Source organism: Schistocerca piceifrons, chromosome 8, assembly GCF_021461385.2.
Source record: "Schistocerca piceifrons isolate TAMUIC-IGC-003096 chromosome 8, iqSchPice1.1, whole genome shotgun sequence".
Classification (NCBI taxonomy): Eukaryota; Metazoa; Arthropoda; class Insecta; order Orthoptera; family Acrididae; genus Schistocerca; species Schistocerca piceifrons.
The window spans coordinates 465,750,526-465,773,317 of NC_060145.1; the positions used below are offsets into that span (position 1 = coordinate 465,750,526).

The 22,792-nt window shown below is 46.1% G+C and overlaps 1 protein-coding gene across 1 annotated transcript in view; it reads left to right on the forward strand.

Moving 5' to 3' along the window:
• The window catches only part of LOC124712462 (protein qui-1), a 1,341,285-nt gene that overhangs the window by 735,621 nt on the left and 582,872 nt on the right, over positions 1–22,792 (forward strand). Inside the window, exon 8 of the mRNA XM_047242758.1 lies at positions 18,252–18,456. Coding sequence (XP_047098714.1) covers positions 18,252–18,456 — 205 coding nt within the window. The remainder of the gene's footprint in view (positions 1–18,251; positions 18,457–22,792) is intronic.

The following is a 22,792-nucleotide window of genomic DNA, read 5'->3' on the forward strand; positions in this document are numbered from 1 at the left end:
ATCCAGTCACTGTTAGCAGTATATGGAATCGGTGGGTTCAGGAGGGTAATACGGGACCCCGTGCTCGATCCCAACGGCCTCGTATCACTAGCAGTCGAGATGACAGGCATCTTATCAGCATGGATGTAAGGGATCGTGCAACCACGTCGCGATACCCGAGTCAACAGATGGGGGCGTTTGCAAGACAACAACCTTCTGCACGAACAGTTCGACGACGTTTGCAGCAGCATGGACTATCAGCTCGGCGACCATGGCTGCGGTTACCCTTGATGCTGCATCAAAGACAGGAGCGCCTGCTATGGTGTACTCAACCTGGGTGCACCAATGGCAAAACGTCATTTTTTCGGATGAATCCAGGTTCTGTTTACAGCATCATGATGGTCGCATCCGTGTTTGGCGACATCGCGGTGAACGCATATTGGAAGCGTATATTCGTCATCGCCATACTGGCATATCACACGGCGTGATGGTATGGGGTGCCATTGGTTATACGTCTCGGTCACCTCTTGTTCGTATTGACGGCACTTTGAACAGTGGACGTTACATTTCAGATGAGTTACGACTCGTGGCTCTACCCTTCATTCGATCCCTGCGAAACCCTACATTTCAGCAGGATAATGCACGACCGCATGTCGCAAGTCCTGTGGGGGCCTTTCTGGATACAGAAATTGCTCGTCTGCTGTCCTGGCTAGTACATTCTCCTTATCTCTCACTAATTGGAAACATCTGGTCAATGGTGGCCGAGCAACTGGCTGGTCACAATACGCCAGTCAGTAGTCTTGATGAACTATGGTATCGTGTTGAAGCTGCATGGGCAGCTGTACCCGTACACGCCATCCAAGCTCTGTTTGACTCAATTCCCAGGCGTATCAAGGCCGTTATTACGTCGAGAGGTGGTTGTTCTGGTTACTGATTTCTCAGGATCTATTGCGTGAAAACATAGTCGCATGTCAGTTCTAGTATATTTGTCCAATGAATACCCGTTTATCATCTGCTTTTCTTCTTGGTGTAGCTATTTTAATGGCCAGTAGTGTATTACGAGTTCTGAATATTTGATTGCTGAACAAAGCTATTTGGAGGATACTGTTAATTATCAAGCTACAGAGCTTTTTGGCGAGTAAAGCTCTGCATATTCTTAAAATTTACAGCCATATTTCGTCTGTCGTTCATTATCTTGTACTTTGAAACGGAATTTCATCTACCGTGGCACAAGTGATATTTGTAAATGACCTGAGTTTCTTTTATGCCATAACTATTTTCCATGTCTGAAAATGGAAATTGTATTAGTTGGCAATAGTTTACATTTCAAACCGTTTTACCCTTCTCATTGGTTTTCGATGATAATTCTTCTTAACCCTGTGGTGCAGTTGACCACTGCAGTGGACAGCTGTTGATGTCGCTCCTTTGCTGTTTCTAATCATCCCTTTGGCTGAAAATGTACGCAGTCCATTCCAGCGGACGCTCCCTATAGCTGCTGTGCCCTGCGTGGCAGTCCGTGTCCATGGCGCCCCTGACCGCGCGGCACCACAGCGTAACTTACTGATTACTGTTCCTAGGTGCGTTTTGTGTTCTCATCTCTCGTCATATGAGTGTGCACCTGCCATTGTGGAAGACAATCGTTTTGGTGGTCCAGCTGTTATTATGTGAGAAGGTACAACGTTACATGTAGTTAATGACCTCCAAAGTGTTGAAGACGGTACACACACCTTTCAGCTTTATTGCTACACTTTGCTCCATCCCCATGCGCTTGTTTTCAGTGGTGCTTGCAGCCTCGACTTCATTTCTAGGAGCTGGCCGCGGTGGTCGTGCGGTTCTAGGCGCTCCAGTCCGGAGCCGCGCTGTTCCTACGGTCGCAGGTTCGAATCGTGCCTCGGGCATGGTTGTGTGTGATGTCCTTAGGTTAGTTAGGTTTAAGTAGTTCTAAGTTTAGGGGACTGATGACCTCAGCTGTTAAGTCCCATAGTGCTTAGAGCCATTTGAACAATTTTTTTTTTCATTTCAGTCGGCGAAAACGGAACTCTTATAGCATAACTTTGTTGACCGTGTGTCTGTTACGACCGCTTCCTTTCAGGAATGGGGAATGGTATCAAGTCGAAATTTACATTGGTCAGCCTGAACGTTATGACCACCTAACTAATATCGATATAAATGCGTCCAGGCGATAGCAGGGTCATCTGGCGAGGAATGACTGGTAGTCAGACGCACGCACGGTGCATGTTATATGAGTGAGCGTGCTGTCCGTGTGTAAAATGCCGAAGGCGCTGGATCTATCTGAGTGTGGCCGAGGACAGATTGTAACGGGCTGGACGCTCGGCACGAGCATTTAAGAAGCTGCACGACTTGTCGGGTGTTCGACGAGTGCTGTGGTGAGTGTGTTGAACGGGTAGGCCAGTCCTCTAACTCCAAGCGTTCCTTCACGTGCGCTGTTCGATAACGTCCCGCATTGTCATCCTGAAAAATCAAGTCAGAGCTAAATGCACATCTAAAAGGACGCACGGGAGAAATAAGTGTAGGGCCACAGAAATGTTGACCAGTGATTGTACTGTGTTGAAAGTTCTAGGGGTCATTACGCTCATGGAACATTATGCGTTTCCATAACATAAAAGCTAGATCACCAAAACGAATGTGTTCGACATTGCTCATGGGCGAGTTACGTGATGGAACCTATCCCCATAGGAAGGTACGCAATGCAGCGTTGAATACCTTGAAAGCTATATTGCTTCAACCGTTTATTTCCGTCTACTGTTTTAATCATGTTTCGCCTGCTCGAGTGGTTTTTATACTGGCAAAGAACGTTCAGTTACCTGAAGAATGTATGAAGATCGAAACCTCTTTTCAATAAAGAATTATTTTTCATGACATATAAGCCGCCGAAATACACTGATGACCACCTGTTGAATAGCGTATTGTTGTTCCACTTTTCAGACACAATACTATGGTGTCAACGTTAGACACCACGCTAGAGGTAGCGATAATCGATAGCGGTCCAGCACTTGCAACCTCTCTGGACTCGCTGGCGCTTGCAACGACACCGTATGGCACGGACAGAGACTTGCAGATCGCGCCGGACGAGTCAGCTACAGGTCGTGAGCGAAGTCAGATGAGAATAGCCTTCAGCTTGCTAGGTTAGCAGCTTCTAATTCGCGCATTTATTACGCACGCAAGAGCAGAATTATGTTATCTTGCTTGTTTGTTAATGAGTCATTTGTACTCAAAAAATGGTTCAAATGGCTCTGAGCACTATGGGACTTAACATCCATGGTCATCAGTCCCCTAGAACTTAGAACTACTTAAACCTAACTAACCTAAGGACATCACACAACACCCAGTCATCACGAGGCAGAGAAAATCCCTGACCCCGCCGGGAATCGAACCCGGAAACCCGGGCGTGGGAAGCTAGAACGCTACCGCACGACCACGAGCTGCAGTTTGTACTCAAGAAAGATAGTTGTTGTTAGTTATGTTCCTGGAGTGCAGTAGCAGAAAAAAGTTAAGTAAAAGTTATTTACTGAAGTATTGCAGTACTAATTATTATAGAATGTTCCAGATTCCTACAACGATCCCACTCGTGCTAGCCTCTACCATCCCATTCCAAATCCCAGAGGTGCTGATAGAAAAGCATCCTGCATTTGTGTGAGGTCATGACATGCTGCCATCGACCTTCACATCAAATAAAACAGAGATTCTGTTTGGCATGGATACTAAAACTCCATTACAAGACAGCAGATGTCTACGTACAGGTCGAGCAACTCTCGCAAATTACGGCATGGTGTTTTACGGGGATGCAGCTGGCGTCCGATACGTATCCCAGTGGGTGCAGATCAGGTACATTTGCTGGCCAAGACAATGTGAGATCACTATAATGCCCCTCAAACACCTGTAGCACGAGTCTGACCTTGCAACATGGACCATTGCTGGGAGATGTCATCGCCGTAGGGAGAGACTTCTGGCATGAAGCGATCCAGGTGGTCCGCAATAAGGTTCACGTAATTCATTGCTGTCATGATGATTCGATTACCACCCAGATTTCATGGAAGTCCGACGTAATGTTCCAGATTGCATAATTCTGCCCACACCTGTCTGCATCTGTAGTGCAGCACATGTTTCGTGCAGTCTTTCGCCTGGATGATTGCGTGGAAGGCCACAGACATCGATCTGGTGTAACAAGAAATGCGATTCATCCGACAGGCGCTGCAGTCCGGAACCACGCGACTACTGCGGTCGCAGGTTCGAATCCTGCCTGGGGCATGGATGTGTGTGATGTCCTTAGGTTAGTTAGGTTCAAGTAGTTCTAAGTTCTAGGGGACTGATGACCACAGATGTTGAGTCCCATAGTGCTCAGAGCCATTTGAACCAATCATCCGACAGGCGACACGTTTCTATCGATCCATGATGAAAACTCAGTGATGCTGTGCCCACTGTAATCATAACTGACTGTGTCGTTGGGTCAACACAGGAACACGTAGGAGTCGTGTGACGTGGAGCTCTGTGTTCAACAATGGCCTTTGAACGAGGTGCTCCAAAAGCATTGTGTCTGCACCAGCATCGTACTCTGTCCTCAGACCTGCCACAGATCGCTGCCTACCCTGGATTATACAGAGGGGGAGCCACCGGTCTCTACGTTTTGTGGTGAGACGTGGTCGTCCAATACCATCCTTCAACCATCTTCATAGGTGCTCACGACAGTAGTACGCCAATAGGCGACCAAATTCGCCGTTTCACATATTCTCGTTTCCAGCCGCAGCGCGACGTCAATGTGCGCATCAAAATCTCTTATAGCAGTGTATTTCCGCATTTTCGGCCTATATCTTCGTTACAGTGAATACCCATTCGTCTCTTTTCCGCTTCGTTCTTTCCCTACTGCGTCACGTGTCCACAGCACGCGGTGGGCAGAGGTCATATGTTTTGACTCACCAGAGCATGGCGTCCCTCGAATACTCATTAGGGATGGGGCGTCACGTCCAGAAAATAACTTGCCTTTCATTAGACCTTAGTAGAAAATCGCGAAAGGAGACCCAGAAACAAGACATGCTCCATACATAGAGAACTGATACACATCGCCAAGAGAACACACGTCACACAAATACGTAAGTAGCGGGTATCCGGGCATTCGCTGTGGAGGCCTAGCTGGCACTGTGTAGAGTGTAGGCAGACCTGTGCCCTGCGAACGAAGCCGGCGTGTTGCGGCCTAGCGCGGGTGACCAGCGACCGCGGCCTTAACGACGTCGTTAGTCGAGGTCGCAGCAGCGCGCAGGTAGCGCCGGGGACTCACGCGTTTCGAGTATCGACCCGGGACTCGAGAGCCGACGTTCGTAGTCCCCGCTCCGACTCTGTTTCCACATTATACACGCGACCCCGCGCGTGAAACGCGGTGGCAGTAGACGCTAACTTAGTTAAGCGTAAATAATGACAGTAACATTTCCGTTATTATTCATCCAGACGAAGAAACAGAAACGGAAGCATTTAATTAGTAATTCCCAGCCTCGTTCATAGTTAACACTTTTTTTACCACCGGCTGATCAAAAAAACAGTATAAATTTGAAAATTGAATACATCACGGAATAATGTAGATCGAGAGGTACAAATTGACACATAAGCTTGGAATGACATGGGGTTTTATTAGAACCAAGAAAATACAAATGTTCAAAAAATTTCCGACAGATGGCGCTTCATCTGATCAGAATAGCAATAATTAGCATAACAAAGTAAGACAAAGCAAAGATGATGGATGTTCTTTACAGGAAATGCTCAATATGTCCACCATCATTCCTCAACAATAGCTGTAGTCGAGGAATAATGTTGTGAACAGCACTGTAAAGCATATCCGGAGTTATAGTGAGGCATTGGCGTCGGATGTTGTCTTTCAGCATCCATAGAGATGTCGGTCGATCACGTTACACTTGCGACTTCAGGTAACCGCAAAGCCAATAATCGCACGGACTCAGGTCTGGGGACCTGGGAGGCCAAGCATGACGAAAGTGGCGGCTGAGCACACGATCATCACCAAAAGACGCGCGCAAGAGATCTTCCACGCGTCTAGCAATACTTTTTTTTTCTAATAAAGCACCATGTCATTCCAAGCATGTCTGTCAATTTTTACCTCTCTATCTACATTATTCCGTGGTTTATTCAGTTTTAAAATTTATACTAACTTTTTGATCACCCGGTATATCTACATCTGCTATTCGTAAGTAACCTTCTGACGTATGGCAGATTGGGGGAAGGTACTTTGTGAACGGCTCTCCTTTCTCCTCTTGCCCGTTCGAGCCTCGAATAGATCGCTGGAAGAACAAGTGTTGGTTAGCATCCGAGCGAGCTGGAATCTGTAATTTTACGTTCATGGTCATTTCGCGAGAGTCACTGTCCGTTCTTATTAAAGTGACCACCTGTGAAAAACCAGAATAACCGCCTTTCTCAGCGAGCACCGCTCCGAGATGTGGAGAAAGAGAGGCAGTCAGGTTGTGGAAGATTACCAACATCGATGTGGAGCCCTGCCGACTTCAGTGCCGTGGACAACTGCACCAGGTTTCTCGGTTGAGGATCCACGACGCGAACAGCCCGATCGAGGTGGTCTTGGGTTTAAACTGAGGGCCGTTAATGGCAAGGGGAACACGGTGAATTCATCTCGGTCCTCTTCGTATCAAGTGCGTACACTGTGAGCTGTGTGACACAATGATATCCCGCGAAGGAAAAACGTGTTGCATTTAGGAGTGGACGTGGTTACCAAGGATAGATGCATATTTGTGTTCATCCATTGTGACAAGATCACCAGGGAATGTCACGAAAATATTCCCCAGATCAGAATACTCCCTCCTCTGGTCTGGACCCTTCCGACGATTGTTGCAGGGTGTTTTCTTTCAGATGTTTCACGCCGTACACGCCAACGGCCGTCAGTCCGACGGAGCACGAAGTGTGATTCATTTTAAACGGCCAGGTGTAGGGTACTGGCGGCCAAAATCTAGCCTTCGTCGCCAATGAACAGCGGTCACCATCGGTGCATAAGCCAGGCGCCTGCACTGGAGGCTGTAACGTATTACTATCTTCATGACGTTTCTCATCGAGCCATATACGTTATCTCGCATTTCTAGCTGCTTCTCTCACACAAATATTGATAAAAATTCAGAAACTCACGGTCGCCACCAGCCCAAGCCCTTCCTAACCATTTAGAAAAAAATGGAACTGGAAAATTATTAGTTTAATTACTTTAATAATGTAATTACAAGTATGCAAATTTCTTTAAGTAGCCATATAAATAGCACTACATGTCGTGCCTAAAACAACTTGATTAACCCGGGATTGGAAATCAGAGTAAGTGGGTAAGATGAACACCACAGAATTTATCTTTCGCATAGATTATTTATTGTATCTAAGTATTTGGTTGCACATCCAAACTACACATAACTGGTGCCTGACTAGAAATATTTAAGTAAGAATTACGCGAGAATGTAACAGAGCACAGTTTAACTACAGCAAGAAGAAACACAGAAAACGGTGGTGGGAGACAATGATACTGTCATCTCCTTTGCATTCATACCATAAACATATCTCAGTGAGATTCGCATTACGATTCTACGCGTACACTATTGTGGACAGAGGTCTAGCCAATGCATGAGGTTGTGCGATAATTGTTCAACATACTACCTGCGTCTGCTGCTTGCATACGGCCGAACTATAGCACGTGGCGCATTCCGAATCAAACTGCTGCGCCGCTTTGTAGAAAGCGCACGAAAGAACAGATATTGTTGCAGAAATTACAGCTCATTAATCAAGCAATCTGTTAAAATAAAGCCTATTGCAGTGCCGTGGTGGACCAGAAGGGTCACTTATTACCATACCAAACACGTGGCACAAAATCGACGCACAAAGGTAAAAGCAATTTCCACAAAATATAAGATTAAAAATCATTAAAAATCATACTTGTTTCGATACACTATTACACTCACGTACGGTTGAAGTGATCCTAACCAGCTTTTCCTAATCAAATTTACCGTTTGAAATTCTACTTCATCGTTGTTCAAAATGAACAAAGTAACTTCCACACTTTTACCGCAAACACCCAAAAATCGCCTATTTAAAGCAATATAATTATGGCACATTCGGAAAAATAACTCGCTTCACACGCTTCAGTCAAGCTGAAGTTCTTAAGTATTTCAACACTTAAACATAATGAAGTCCTAACTCAGTCTGGTTCCTGTCACCTGAAACCCCCCTTAAGAGCTATGATCCGTACTCACCAAGCGTTCACCGAAGAGTACCGCTTTCTCTTTCGAGATTACCTACCTCCCCGTGCAGCGGAAGCTACCAGAGGGGTAGCCGTCCGTCACCAACCTCACAGCCTCCTACACAATCTTCGACTAAGATGGGTAAACCTCTCTGTTCATGTATTGGAAACCTAAGTTGGTCATCCTGTGCTCTCCTTCGAACGAGAAGCAACATCGTCTGCTCCCAGCAGACGACGACCAACTCAGCGTTTCCCACAAAACAAAACCGAAACCCCACATTGAAACACACATATAATAGGCCTTATTTGAGTGCGTAGTCTTTCTGGAAGAGTTCATAAATTGAGCTAAAATCAGGTGGTAAAGTGAATAAGTTGTACCGAATTCGACAAGTGCCTTATGCAACGATTTCACAAAGACGTTTCAAGGTCCATACGCAGCGACCTCCCCTGAGCGTTCGTTGACGAGAAATGTTGGTAGCCCCCTTGCTTTGTCTGTGCAATTATTTGCTCAACAGCTGCACGTCTACTTGCCCATACGCTATTCGGCAGTCGTCGCTCGCCCCTGACACGTGGCCCGTGGTGCATCACAGTTGCCTCGGCGCCTGCTTTGGATAGCGATATTTTGGCATGCCCGGTGTACTTTAACGACGGCAGCATGCGAACAGTTTACGTGGAACATAGTGACATTAACGTGAGTGGATCGTGCACACATAGGAGAAACCAACGTGTTGGTCGACTCGTCCAGGAACATACGCACTCGGAATTTTAACACCAAACCACACTGTGATTCACAAACTCACTCTTGCAGCCACTGCAGTCGTCTGAACATCTCCATGACGCTTTCGAGCTTTGCAGATTAACCTGTGACGAAACGCATTGCTCTTCTTTGAGTCTTCTCTACATCCTCTATCAAAGTTATCTGTTGAGAATCTCAGAATGACATGTAGTATTCAAGTAATGGTCAAACGAGGCTTTGCTAAGTTGCCTCGTATTTGGGTAGACTACACTTCATGAGAGTTCTCTCAGTGAATTCAGTCTGACATCTGCCTTTCCTGTGATTCGTTCTATCTGGCCGTCCCACTTTAAACCCCTCCATACGCAAACTCCTACATATTTTATGTATATCACTCCATGCAATCACTGTTTTGGAATCCTATAATCATATATTTATAGGCAACCGATACATGTTTTATGCTGAGGATAAAATATAGATCCCTATACCAACAGCTCCTCTGCTGCTCTGACTGCATTGCTCTATAATTTTCTAGCGTCGCGACTTCCCCGCGTAGAACAGCATCATCCGCCAAAAGCCTCATTTAACATCCTACGTTATCAAGAAGGTCGTTTACATTTATATCATGAAATGCACGACTTGACGACGACAGTAACTTAAGCGCGATATGCCACTGGCAAGCATTACAACTTGATGAAACTGGAACTATACAAGAAAGAACTGCTACAGTGCGATACAAAGGAAACCGAAAGAAGTACGCAATGAAACGAACAGAAATAGCACTTATATTCAAAGACCATAATTACACTGTAATTGATCCGTGATTCTACTTCCAAAACTTTTTCTTAAGAATTTACTTTATTTACTAGGGATTCATGAAGAACATTAACACATTTAATCACATTATGTGAGCATGGAACTAGTTGCCATGGAGTAACTGATGAAATCAAAATGAAATTGTTTTTAGCAAATGGGAATTTTATTCCTAAAAGCTTTTTTTTTAAGAAACAGATTTAAAATTATAAGCAGAAAGCACCGTCTACATATCAAGTAACAATTTATTCAGAGGCAGAAACAAACAAAGTTATGAATGTAAGAGCTTTCGGGCTGAGAATCTTCCCGCTCCCTTTTGACACGGCTGTAGTCACGACTATCACGACTACTCACAACAACCTCTGAAAGACTACACTGGTGCAAATCAGCAACACACCAGATTACCTTAAAGTAAAAGTTTTAATAATTCACACAAGCACACAAACTATGCACCCTGTAGGAGGGATGGAAATGGTACAAAGGACTAAAATTAGAAGATTAACTTGCCACCGAAGGTACAACTTGATTTTAACTTCTAAGAAAAGTCATACGGTGGAAGGGTGGCAACTTTATATACTAAAATGACCATTTAAATAAAAGCCCATGAAACGCAATCATACATAAAATCATACAAGGTTGACCAAACATGCTCTGCAGTACACATATACCGAATCTCAAGATAATAGGCAAGATAAAAACATATTTCAGTAACTGCAAGAAATAAATTCGTTAACACACCAAATCCGACAAACATGACAGAGCCAGCTGTTAACGTATGGCAGATTGATAGGGAGATTACCGAACAACCCGAACAGCAGGTTGCTCTAACCCGCCCCTGCTCCACAACGGAAAAACGGACCACCCAATTCATAAATAACCACCTTCCCGCGGGTGAGCAAACGGAGAAGAATGGTGGAACGAATCCAAAACAAAGCGGCTGGTGACCTCACCAAGAAAATAAGTAGAATTTAACAAGTAAATGAAACAACATATTACCAGTAACTTAACTTCTAATAAACTGCAATTTCTGGCGAAGACCTGGCGCAGCACCCCCAAAACGCTCTCCCGAACCGTCGGATGCCAGCCGCTTCAACGGACGCAGGAAGGCGAGCCGATCTCTCGTCTCACGGCGTCGCAGCTCGCACCGGCCAGACCGATGTCGTGGGTTGACTCCTGTTGCTCTCGTGTCGGCCGCGAAGCCACTACCCCTCGCTATACGGCGCAGCCCACTGGACTCACGTGCCGACCTCACATGCGCCGACGCTCAAGGCGGACAAGTCATCTCGTGTCTCAGTGCGCGAAAGACCAACCGATCGATACAACCGCCAATGACCGTTGCCTGAGCAACTCGAGCAGACTGGCGGCCTAACGCGCAGACTCAGATGCAGGAACTCAGCCCCCGACCGGGCAACCACTCGTTGAGTTCTCTCACCGCGCCACAAATTCGGACGAGAGACAGACTAGCATGCTGGGGACGAGAGACTGACCCCAACCGACTGCAGACTCACCCAGACCTACTGGCGAGCTCATAGCACCCCTCAAATGCACGTGAACAGGCAACCTTTCCCCTTTCCCACCAGAGGAAGACACCAAAGCTGCGATTACCACAGCGGCGCCAACGACAGAAACGGAGGGCGACTGCTTCACACAACGCGCTGTGGCGCGCTCTTCAAAACAGAAATTTTATACCACGGCTCAGTAATAACGGCTAATTCTGATGGTCTCCTCGACATTAAAATATGGGAAACAAAACAGCAATTTTATACCACGGCTCAGTAATCACGGCTAATTCTGATGGTCTCCTCGACATTAAAATATGGGAAACATGGTCCGTAATAGGATGTGTGATCTCCACGGACGACATCGCGTGCTCTACAACGTGTTAGGACGCTGGCCACAAGATCGGTAACGAGCTGTTGTGGTAGGACGTTCCATTACCCCACCAGCGCGGATGACAACTCATAGATGGTCGTTGGTGCGTCTTGACGTACTGCAGTACGTCTTCCAGCGCTTCCCACACGTGTTCAATGGGATCTAAGTCGGAGAAACTGGCACGCCAGTTCACTCGCCGAATATACGTTCGTTCCAAGAGCTGCTCCACCTGCGCTGTCAGATGAGGCCGCCCCACGTCATCCACAGCAAACGGACAAGTAAGAGCAGGTCTCGCGTTCTGAGCGTTACGTTCAAAAGCAATTACAAATGCATAACTACAGATAGCTTACCCACAGGTTCTAATCATTCAGTTTGTCACTATCAAAATAAATTATGTAAATAGCCCTATCCTCAGCCACTTTTGACACCGCCAAGGGACTGTTGACAGTCTGTGACTTACATTCAACCTAATACATTACTGGCCATTAAAATTGCTACACCAAGAAGAAATGCAGATGATAAATGGGTATTCATTGGACAAATATCTTATACTACAACTGACATGTGATTACATTTCCACGCAATTTGGGAGCACAGATCTTGAGAAATCAGTACCCAGAACAACCACCCCTAGCCGTAATGACGGCCTTGATACGCCTGGGCATTCCGTCAAACAGAGCTTGGATGGCGTGTACAGGTACAGCGGCCCATGCAGCTTCAACACGATATCACAGTTCATCAAGACTATTGACTTGCATATTGTGACGAGCCAGTTGCTCGGCCAACATTGACCAGACGTTTTCAGTTAGTGAGAGATCTGGAGAAAGTGCTGGTCAAGCCAGCAGTCGAACATTTTCTGTATGCAGAAAGGCCCGTACAGGACCTGCAACATGCGGTCGAGCATTATCCTGCTGAAACGTAGGGTTTCGCAGGGATCGAATGAAGGGTAGAGCCACGGGTCGTAATACATCTGAAATGGAACGTCCACTGTTCAAAGTGCCGTCAATGCGAACAAGAGGTGACCGAGACGTGTAACCAATGGCACGCCATACCATCACGCGGGGTGATACGCAAGTATGGCGATGACGAATACACGCTTCCAACGTGCGTTCACGGCGGTGTCGCCAAACACGGATGCGACCATCATGATGCTGTAAACAGAACCTGGATACATCCGAAAAAATGACGTTTTGCCATTCGTGCACCCAGGTTCGTCGTTGAGTACACCATCGCAGGCGCTCCTGTCTGTGATGCAGGGTGAAGGGTAACCGCAGTCATGGTCTCTGAGCTGATAGTCCGTGCTGCTGCAAACGTCGTCGAACTGTTCGTGCAGATGGTTGTTATCTTGCAATCGTTCCCATCGGTTGACTCTGGGATCGAAACGTGGCTGCACGATCCGTTACAGCCATGCGGATAAGATGCCTGTCACCTCGACTACTAGTGATATGAGGCCGTTGGGATCCAGCACGGAGTTCCGTATTACCCTCCTGAACCAACCGATTCCATATTCTGCTAACAGTCGTTGGATCTCGACCAACGCGAGCAGCAATGTCGCTGTACGATAAACCGCATTCGCGATAGTCTACAATCCGACCTTTATCAAAGTCGGAAACGTGATGGTACGCATTTCTCGTCCTTAAACGAGGCGTCACAACAACGTTTCACCAGGCAACGCCGGTCAACTGCTGTTTTTGTATGAGAAATTGATTGGAAAGTTTCCTCATGTCAGTACGATGTAGGTGTCACCACCGGCGCCAACCTTGTACGAATGCTCTGAAAACCTAATCATTTGCATATCACGGCATCTTCTTCGTGTCGGTTAAGTTTCGCTTCTGTAGCACGTCATCTTCTTGGTGTAGCAATTTTAATCGCCAGTAGTGTATGTCCACTTTTGGCACGGATGACAGCGGTGAAACGTCGTGGCTTTGAAGCGATGAGGTGTTAGTAGGTCGCTGGAGGGAGTTGGCACCACATCTGCACACATCAGTCGCCTTGTTCTCGTAAACCCCGTGGAGGGTAGCGATGAGACCTGACGCCACGTTCAATCACATCCCAGGCGTTTTCGACCGGCTTCAGATCTGGCGAGATGCGGGTCCAGCACATCAACTGGAGCACGCCACTGCAGTACTCGAACGACTTCACCACACTCTTGGCCTTGTGACACAGCGTATTATCTTGTCGAAAAAATGCCACTACCGTCACGAAACGTGATGTTGTGAAGAAGTGTACATGGTCTGAAACCACTGTATGATATTCCTTGGCTGTCATGGTGCCTTGGACGAACTCCATTGGACGCATGGGTGGCCACGTGACTGTTCAGCAGAGCATAATGGAGCCGTCGCCTGCTTGTATCCGTCCCACTGTACAGGTGTCAAGTAGCTGTTCCCGTGGAAGACGACGGATTCGCGCCCTCCAGTCGGCATGCTGAAGAAGGTATCGGGATTCGTGAGACCATGCAACGCTCTGCCACTGCGACAGCGTCCAGTGCCGATGGTCACGTACCAATTTCAGTCGTAGCTGCCGATGTCGTGGTGATAACATTGACACAACTATGAGTCGTCGGCTGCGGAGGTCCATGGTTTGGAGTGTTCGGTGTACTGTGTGTTACGACACTTTTACTCTGGCCTGCATTAAAGTCTGATGTTAGTTCCGCCATAGTTCGCCGCCTGTCCTGTTTTATCAGTCTGCCCAGCCCACGACGTCCGACATCCGTAATGAGGAGTGGCTACCGATCCCCACGACGCCTGGACTTTGTTTCACCTTGGTTTCGCCACGTGTTGAAGACACTCACCAGAGCCCAAGTTGTGCAGCTTACGAAATGCTCGTGCTGAGCCTCAGGGCCATCACAATCTGCCCTCAGTCAGACTCAGATAAATCCCGCGTCTTCCCCATTCTACACATTGACAGCACTCTCATTAATACTAAGTGCATCAAAAATGGCTCTGAGCACTATGGGACTTAACATCTGAGGTCATAAGTCCCCTAGACTTAGAACTACTTAAACCTAACTAACCTAAGGATAGCACACACATCCATGCCCGAGGCAGGATTCGAACCTGCAACCGTAGCACCAGCGCGGTTCCGGACTGACGCGCCTAGAACCGCTAGGCCACAACGGCCGGCCTAAGTGCTGTCACCTGGATGTGTTTATAGTAGGTCGGCGTTCGTGATGTTCTGGTTGATCAATGTATATCGTCACTCGGTTTCCAGACGATTCACCGCTTCCACTTTCTAAGGCAGTGTGGTGAGACACTGATCGCGTACGAAACAAAGAGATCGAAATGAGCTAATAGATACGGTCACACACTTAAGATACTGGTAACGATCTTAATTTATCAAGGCTACTACGAGAACTACTCTTTCTTATGATATATGAAATGCATGTTTGGCCATCAGCTGCTTTTATTTTAAACCCAAGTATCAACAGGTTTCAGTCATGGACCATCTTCATGGATAAGGATTAAAATGGTTTAAGCCACGACACTACATTTGTCATTACTTAAATAATGTGTAAAGCATGTCTTGAATGTCAGTATATGACACAAGATTTTTATAAGTAAACATATTAAGTGTACACATAGCAGTGTCATAGTCTACGTTAGTCTATGGCAGTTTTAGAACTGTTATCCTGTGTAAATGGAACAGGTCTGTTTACAGAAAATACAGGCAGCATATGCAATTGTTATGCACATACACTCCTGGAAATTGAAATAAGAACACCGCGAATTCATTGTCCCAGGAAGGGGAAACTTTATTGACACATTCCTGGGGTCAGATACATCACATGATCACACTGACAGAACCACAGGCACATAGACACAGGCAACAGAGCATGCACAATGTCGGCACTAGTACAGTGTATATCCACCTTTCGCAGCAATGCAGGCTGCTATTCTCCCATGGATGTAGTCCTGTGGAACGGCTTGCCTCAGTTGGACCAGCGTTCGTGCTGGACGTGCAGACCGCGTGAGACGACGCTTCATCCAGTCCCAAACATGCTCAATGGGGGACAGATCCGGAGATCTTGCTGGCCAGGGTAGTTGACTTACACCTTCTAGAGCACGTTGGGTGGCACGGGATACATGCGGACGTGCATTGTCCTGTTGGAACAGCAAGTTCCCTTGCCGGTCTAGGAATGGTAGAACGATGGGTTCGATGACGGTTTGGATGTACCGTGCACTATTCAGTGTCCCCTCGACGATCACCAGTGGTGTACGGCCAGTGTAGGAGATCGCTCCCCACACCATGATGCCGGGTGTTGGCCCTGTATGCCTCGGTCGTATGCAATCCTGATTGTGGCGCTCACCTGCACGGCGCCAAACACGCATACGACCATCATTGGCACCAAGGCAGAAGCGACTCTCATCGCTGAAGACGACACGTCTCCATTCGTCCCTCCATTCACGCCTGTCGCAACACCACTGGAGGCGGGCTGCACGATGTTGGGGCGTGAGCGGAAGACGGCCTAACGGTGTGCGGGACCGTAGCCCAGCTTCATGGAGACGGTTGCGAATGGTCCTCGCCGATACCCCAGGAGCAACAGTGTCCCTAATTTGCTGGGAAGTGGCGGTGCGGTCCCCTACGGCACTGCGTAGGATCCTACGGTCTTGGCGTGCATCCGTGCGTCGCTGCGGTCCGGTCCCAGGTCGACGGGCACGTGCACCTTCCGCCGACCACTGGCGACAACATCGATGGAGACCTCACGCCCCACGTGTTGAGCAATTCGGCGGTACGTCCACCCGGCCTCCCGCATGCCCACTATACGCCCTCGCTCAAAGTCCGTCAACTGCACATACGGTTCACGTCCACGCTGTTGCGGCATGCTACCAGTGTTAAAGACTGCGATGGAGCTCCGTATGCCACGGCAAACTGGCTGACACTGACGGCGGCGGTGCACAAATGCTGCGCAGCTAGCGCCATTCGACGGCCAACACCGCGGTTCCTGGTGTGTCCGCTGTGCCGTGCGTGTGATCATTGCTTGTACAGCAATCTCGCAGTGTCCGGAGCAAGTATGGTGGGTCTGACACACCGGTGTCAATGTGTTCTTTTTTCCATTTCCAGGAGTGTATTTTAAGAGAAATACAAACACAAAGGGCAGGGGACGGGTTAAAAAACAAGCAAAATACAATTAATGTGTACTAACCATCTGACAACACAGAACTCTTGCACCAAAACATTCATAAATATTCCTGAAGAATCTGCGAAACACTGTCCGTGGTTTTCGCATTCACCCGTATAGTTCTCTCTTGGTCAACAGATCATCTCTTGCTTCTTGTTGCTTGTTAACCCCTGTTTCCTAACGCAGGTATCTGGGCAATATCTGCCAGATCTATACTTATATTCCTTGTCATGATTAATGTGAGCTTTGCCATACTTTCGGTGTCATTAACATTATTCAGTAAGTGTGCTCTAATTGTACGTATATTTGTGGACTTTAATATTTAAGTAGCTCCCTTCCTGTCCAGAAATTTATTTGTAGCTTTAAACATGCCAAAGGCTATTCAACAGGACGACCGGAAATCTTATTCTTTGGCGTCATACTAAATACAGTGAAATTTATTAAGTGAATAATGAACACTTTTAGTTTACGCATTGCGAATGCAGCAAATCGATAAATGTCACTAGGTGCTTTCGTTTCGATGCAGTTGGAAATGTAAACTGCACTCCATCCACGGTTGGAAACAGCTTCCATTATATCAAACTGCAAAAAAGTATGTTTTTAAGTCATCAGTTTTGATAAACGATTAAAATAGAAATTTTTTTCCATTGATGTGGCTTATTATTTCTTATACATTGAACCATTATAAACAGTCGGATACAAAACTATCAAGACAGTCTAGTGGACTTAGACTTCCTCTCCCCCTTAGTCTTTTACAAGTTTGAAAAATTTATATGTTTTACCTCTTTGTTAAAAAAGCAGTTGAAATTAATTTTATTGTGCAGAAACAATTTTAGTAAAGTTATCATGTGCTGAATTATTTAATATTACTATAAATAATTAATAATAACTTCATATTGTGTGAAAATAATTGTGTTTTCATTGTCTTTTTATGGTAAACATTGAAATCTTCATCAGCCATTTCTTATATTTATCATACGCTATTTTGCTGTATATTTTGACTGTGAGCTATTCCACACATACATTCAATGACAACTGCCAAATATGTTCCAGTGTACAATCCTACTTTTTACCATCATGGTTAATAAACATTTTAGTCATTTTCGTATCATGAAACTATTATGTACACAGTATACACGTATTTTTCCTTTAGATCATTAACGTGGACTTACACATAAAGAAAATACAAAATAAAGTTATAACCTCTTATACAGACCCAAACATCTTTTCTCACTGCGCGACAGCGCATAAAACCTCCGAAAACACCAAGGCGTCACTACGAAATACTTAGGTATCGAGTTCTTCAGTAGTCCTAAATATCGTGTACTATAGCTGTCTGTAGTCAAGTGAGATATCTGAAAAGGAAGTATTGAGTCAGGTTCCCCCTGTTAGAAGAACTGAACTAAGACCGGGGAATGCGACAGATGCAGCCCAGCCAGCAGCAGAAGGAAAACTGTTGAGAGAGTGACGAGTGTGTGTCGTTGTGGTCGCAGGTCTGGCGCCCGGCACCGCTCACCGCATCCTGGCGGTGGTTCGCGACTGGGAGAAGCTGCCGCCCCCGGAGGAGTGGGAGGCGGAGGCGGAGGGGGCGGGGCCGCTCGACTTCCAGGACCCGCCGGGTCCGCAGCGGGAGCAGCTCAAGAACTTCCGCGACCGCCTGGCCGCCTCGCTGCCCAACGAGAACCGCGTCTACCTGGCGTGAGTAGCTAAGCCGACCTACTCACACGCTCTCTCCGCTTCTGCGATCTCTGTGCATCCATTTCGTCACGTTGCCTGGGCTAAGATCTGTGCTGCACTTCCACGTCAGTTCCTGCAGTCCTCACACGGGACGTGAAAGAGAACGAGGAGGTGGAACTATTCGATTTTTGTAACGTCAAAACGTGAAATTATACGTTTCTAGGAAAATTTCCAGGCAAAAATGGAAGAATTAACATATCAAATATTTTCCTTCTCGGAGAGGAACGTGGCAAATCAGATGCGAGATCACTGCCACATCACGAACGGAACTTCGGAGACGCCATATTGGACTACTGAGATTGTACCTGAGTCCTGTGTTTGATGGGTTTTATTTCATAACTTACATGTTATGAATACACACTGATGAGCCAGAACATCATGACCACCAGCTTAATTGGCTGTTTGTCCGTCTTTGGAGTGAAATACACCATTTATTTTAGGTATCAGGGATTCGATACGTGGCATTAGATGCCTACGAACATCTCACGTAATTCACATAAATAATGGGCCGCTGATTTGTGTACGCGGTGAAGGCGTCCGATAACGACCCACATAGGCTCATACCATTTACATCAGGACGCCATGTCATCAACGGGACATCACTAAATGCTCCTAAAACCATTGTAGCACGGTGCTGGCTCTGATACACGGACAGTTATACTGCTGAAAGGTGCCATTGCCGTCGGGGAAAGCATAAAGCACGAAGGGATGCAGGTGGTTCGTAGCGTCTTCCATTGCTACCACAGCAGAGTGACTCCCATGGCATAATGCTGCTCCCACCAGCCTGCGTCCACGGATCGCTGCACGTTTCGAGACGCAGTTCACCTCTATGACGGCGTTTGTGGAGACTACCAGCGACCTAGCGTAACAAAAACGTGATTCACACAATGAGCCGACACGTCTCCATTGATCGATTGTGGAACCCCAGTGGTCCCGTGCCTCTACAACCGTAACTGACGATGTTGTTAGGTCAACAAGTGAAGACGTAGGGGTGATGTGCTGCAGAGCTCCATGTTCAACAATGTATGATAAACAGTATGCTGCAAACACTTGTGCGTGCATCAGCATTGTGCTCTTCCGGCAGAGGTGCCACAGATCACTATCCGACCTACCTTACGGAGCAGACAAGCCTCCGAACCCTAAGTTCTGTAATGATCGTGGACATCCAACCATTTAGCGCCTAGTGTCTTTCCGTAGATGCTCACGACCGTAGCACGTGAACATTCGACCAGTTTCGCCGTTTTCAAGATACTCGTTCACAGGCTCTGCGTAATAATAACCTGCCATTTGTCAAAGTCGCTTATCTCCATGTAATAGTTCCAGACCGTATCTTCGCTAGGGTGATCCCCCGTCCATGTCTGCACAGCTTACATACTTTTGTTACCGCACCATGTGCCCGCAAAGCCACCGCATACAACGTCGAGGTGGCCAGTGGTAGTAATGTTCTGGCTTATCAGCGTATGTTGTTTCAAAGCACAGGCACCTAGAGGACCTCTCCAAAGATCAGTGGTACTCTGTGTATCGTTTGTTCGTATAAAACGGTTTTATGTACCTAGAACAAACATTCATGAATCATCATGTTCACTCAGTTAGGACGTGTTGCTTGATCCAGCAGTAATATTGGCTTATTGCCGTCACAGATGAGCACCAAGTCTCCATGTTTTTCAAGCTGACCACCAGACTGGGAAAAGTGGAGAGGTCCGACAATGCTTTGTTTCAAATGGCTCTGAGCACTATGGGACTTAACATCTGAGGTCATCAGTCCCCTAGAACTTAGAACTAATTAAACTTAACTAACCTAAGGACGTCACACACATCCATGCCCGAGGCAGGATTCGGACCTGCGACCGTAGCGGTCGCGCGGTTCCGGACTGTAACGCCTAGAACCGCTCGGCCACCTAGGCCGGCCCAACAATGCCATGCTCAACGTCATTCCGCACATAGTGCTCGTCAGGCTTGTTTTCCTCCAGGCCGCGAACAAAAATGCGCCTCTCATTTTGTTCAAGGTCATGGAGTTTTATGAGGATTTCTGTACCATCACGTTTATTATACCAACGAATATCGGGTGTATAATATTTACACATACGCTGAAGATCATTCTCAAAATTTTTCTCTCGGGCCAGAAGGGGCGAAGCAAAGCAAGTATTGTCGGAATTTTTGGATTAATACAGCCATTTATCCTAACTACATCTCCTGGGAGAGAGATATGTGAAATACTTCCACGTAATAGATCACGAACATGTATGTGAATACCCAACCACAGAATTCCGGACTATCATTTTTGGTATTCAGGTAATCGGATCTGTATTTTAGTTCTGATATATTTCACAGACCACTCATCAAGCAAGGTGCCCGGTGATATGGCGCCAATTCGCCCCTATAAACGATTAGCAGCTGTAGTGACAACGCCATATTTTGTGACTGCAAATTCACATCACTGCGTTGCATTACATTTCATTGTAGATATATGATATTGTGGGTCGTCCAGGATCTTGGAAATTTCCATTTCTCAGTCATGTTGATGTGGACAAAGTAGCTAGTTAAGATGGTGGCAACCAGGTGATTTCTCGATCTGTGCCTGCGAGACCCTGTTTACAAGTACGCTATGAACCACTGCAGAAGATAATTCTGGAGAATAACACAGCTGGTGCTCATTAATAGGACGAGCTGAGGAACCGCTTCTGGCCGGCAGGTTTTCACAGGCTGATGGAGCGCTTGTGATGATGGCACGTGTGTTCACGACGCTGGCTGTGGGTGCTGGTACCACACAACCCTCTCCAGATGCATGCGGCGACAGTCCAGGTGTGGGTTCATATCCCCCCAACATCGCTAGGAAAAAAGAAAGAATAACGGATAAGCATCATGTGTAAGAGCAAAAGGTTTTTTGATAGGGATATACATGGGATCTGCTTACACAAACACACGTTCGCTGTGTGACACCAGTCGGACGTAGCCACTTCTAGAAGGGACAAAAAGCAACAATATATAACTATCATGTATACTGTACGGTTGCATTCGCCAGTTTGTGACGCGCACGTGTTCCTTTGTAACCCAATTGAGTACTCTTTTTGTTGAACATTTGCAAGAAAACTAATAAGACAAAGTAAAAATTTTGTACAGGAAAATAGAGACTATGTAAAGTGAAGAATCAGTCATGATAAAATGTGTTTATTTACAACTAAAAATTATCCTATCACCAGATAACGTTGTGTTATATAATTGTGTGCGTCAGCGTAAGAAGGGGTCATATTGATTAAACGTAACACATTCAAATCAGAAAACAAAGTTCCAGAACATTACATTAATTCGGAGTTGTCAACATTATCTGTGTTGATTTAGATATTCATATAAAGTTTAGCTTGATTTTTCTGATAGCAACTGCCTAAGTAGTTGCTAAAACTTTAAAGATTTGTTGACAGCAGATCTAACTTAGAAAGTACAGCATTGAACACTTTTGTAGTGGCGTTATTTTTTCCCTTTATACTATGGTTTTTCGGTTCCCAATAACGTTTGAGCCATCTCCTCGTATAGTTTGATATGTAGAAACACTGATTCATACAAACAAAACATATTAGCCAGTATATACAAACCTAGTCAGCTAAGCAATTCACCTCACATATTTCCATAACCGTTGGAGACATCGTAATTCTATTTTCAAGCAGGTGAACTGTGATAAAATTCTCACGAAGAGACGTATGTAAACTTCTCTTAGCCATATTAATTACAGAGATTCGGTATAAACCTCACTCTTCAAAATGCAACTATCGGAATTTCTTCTGCTGGCTACAAAGAGACGATTTCAACGACGGTCCACTCTTCAAATTCTAATTAGTAGTTTCAGAGCAGTTGCGGCCTGTGGAGCTTGAGAGTAATCTCTTTGGAATATGAAACCGATACGTGTCGTATGCAAACGTTGGTGGTTTAATGCCAAAATAAAGAAATGCTACGCGTCGGATAGCGAAGACACAGTGTTGCACCTCCGCTATGTCAGTTTAAAAGCGATAAGACAGGAAAAGTAAGTTTCATTCTGTCTGTGTAGCTCACGTGTATTGAATGCAGGTTAATTAAAAAAAAACTAACGCCTTTTACAAATCAAGAGAAACTGGATATACTACTTCTTCATGCAAAATACAGAATGAACGCTGAGCAACAATTGATTTGTACGCACCCCCGAGAGATGGTGACCAACAGGAATGACAATTCAGTGAATGTCCAAGAAGCTGTTATTGGATGGGCACCGGAATGTTTCAAAGAGAGTAACGAACAAACTTGGGCCGAGAAGTTGTCGTTCGTGAAC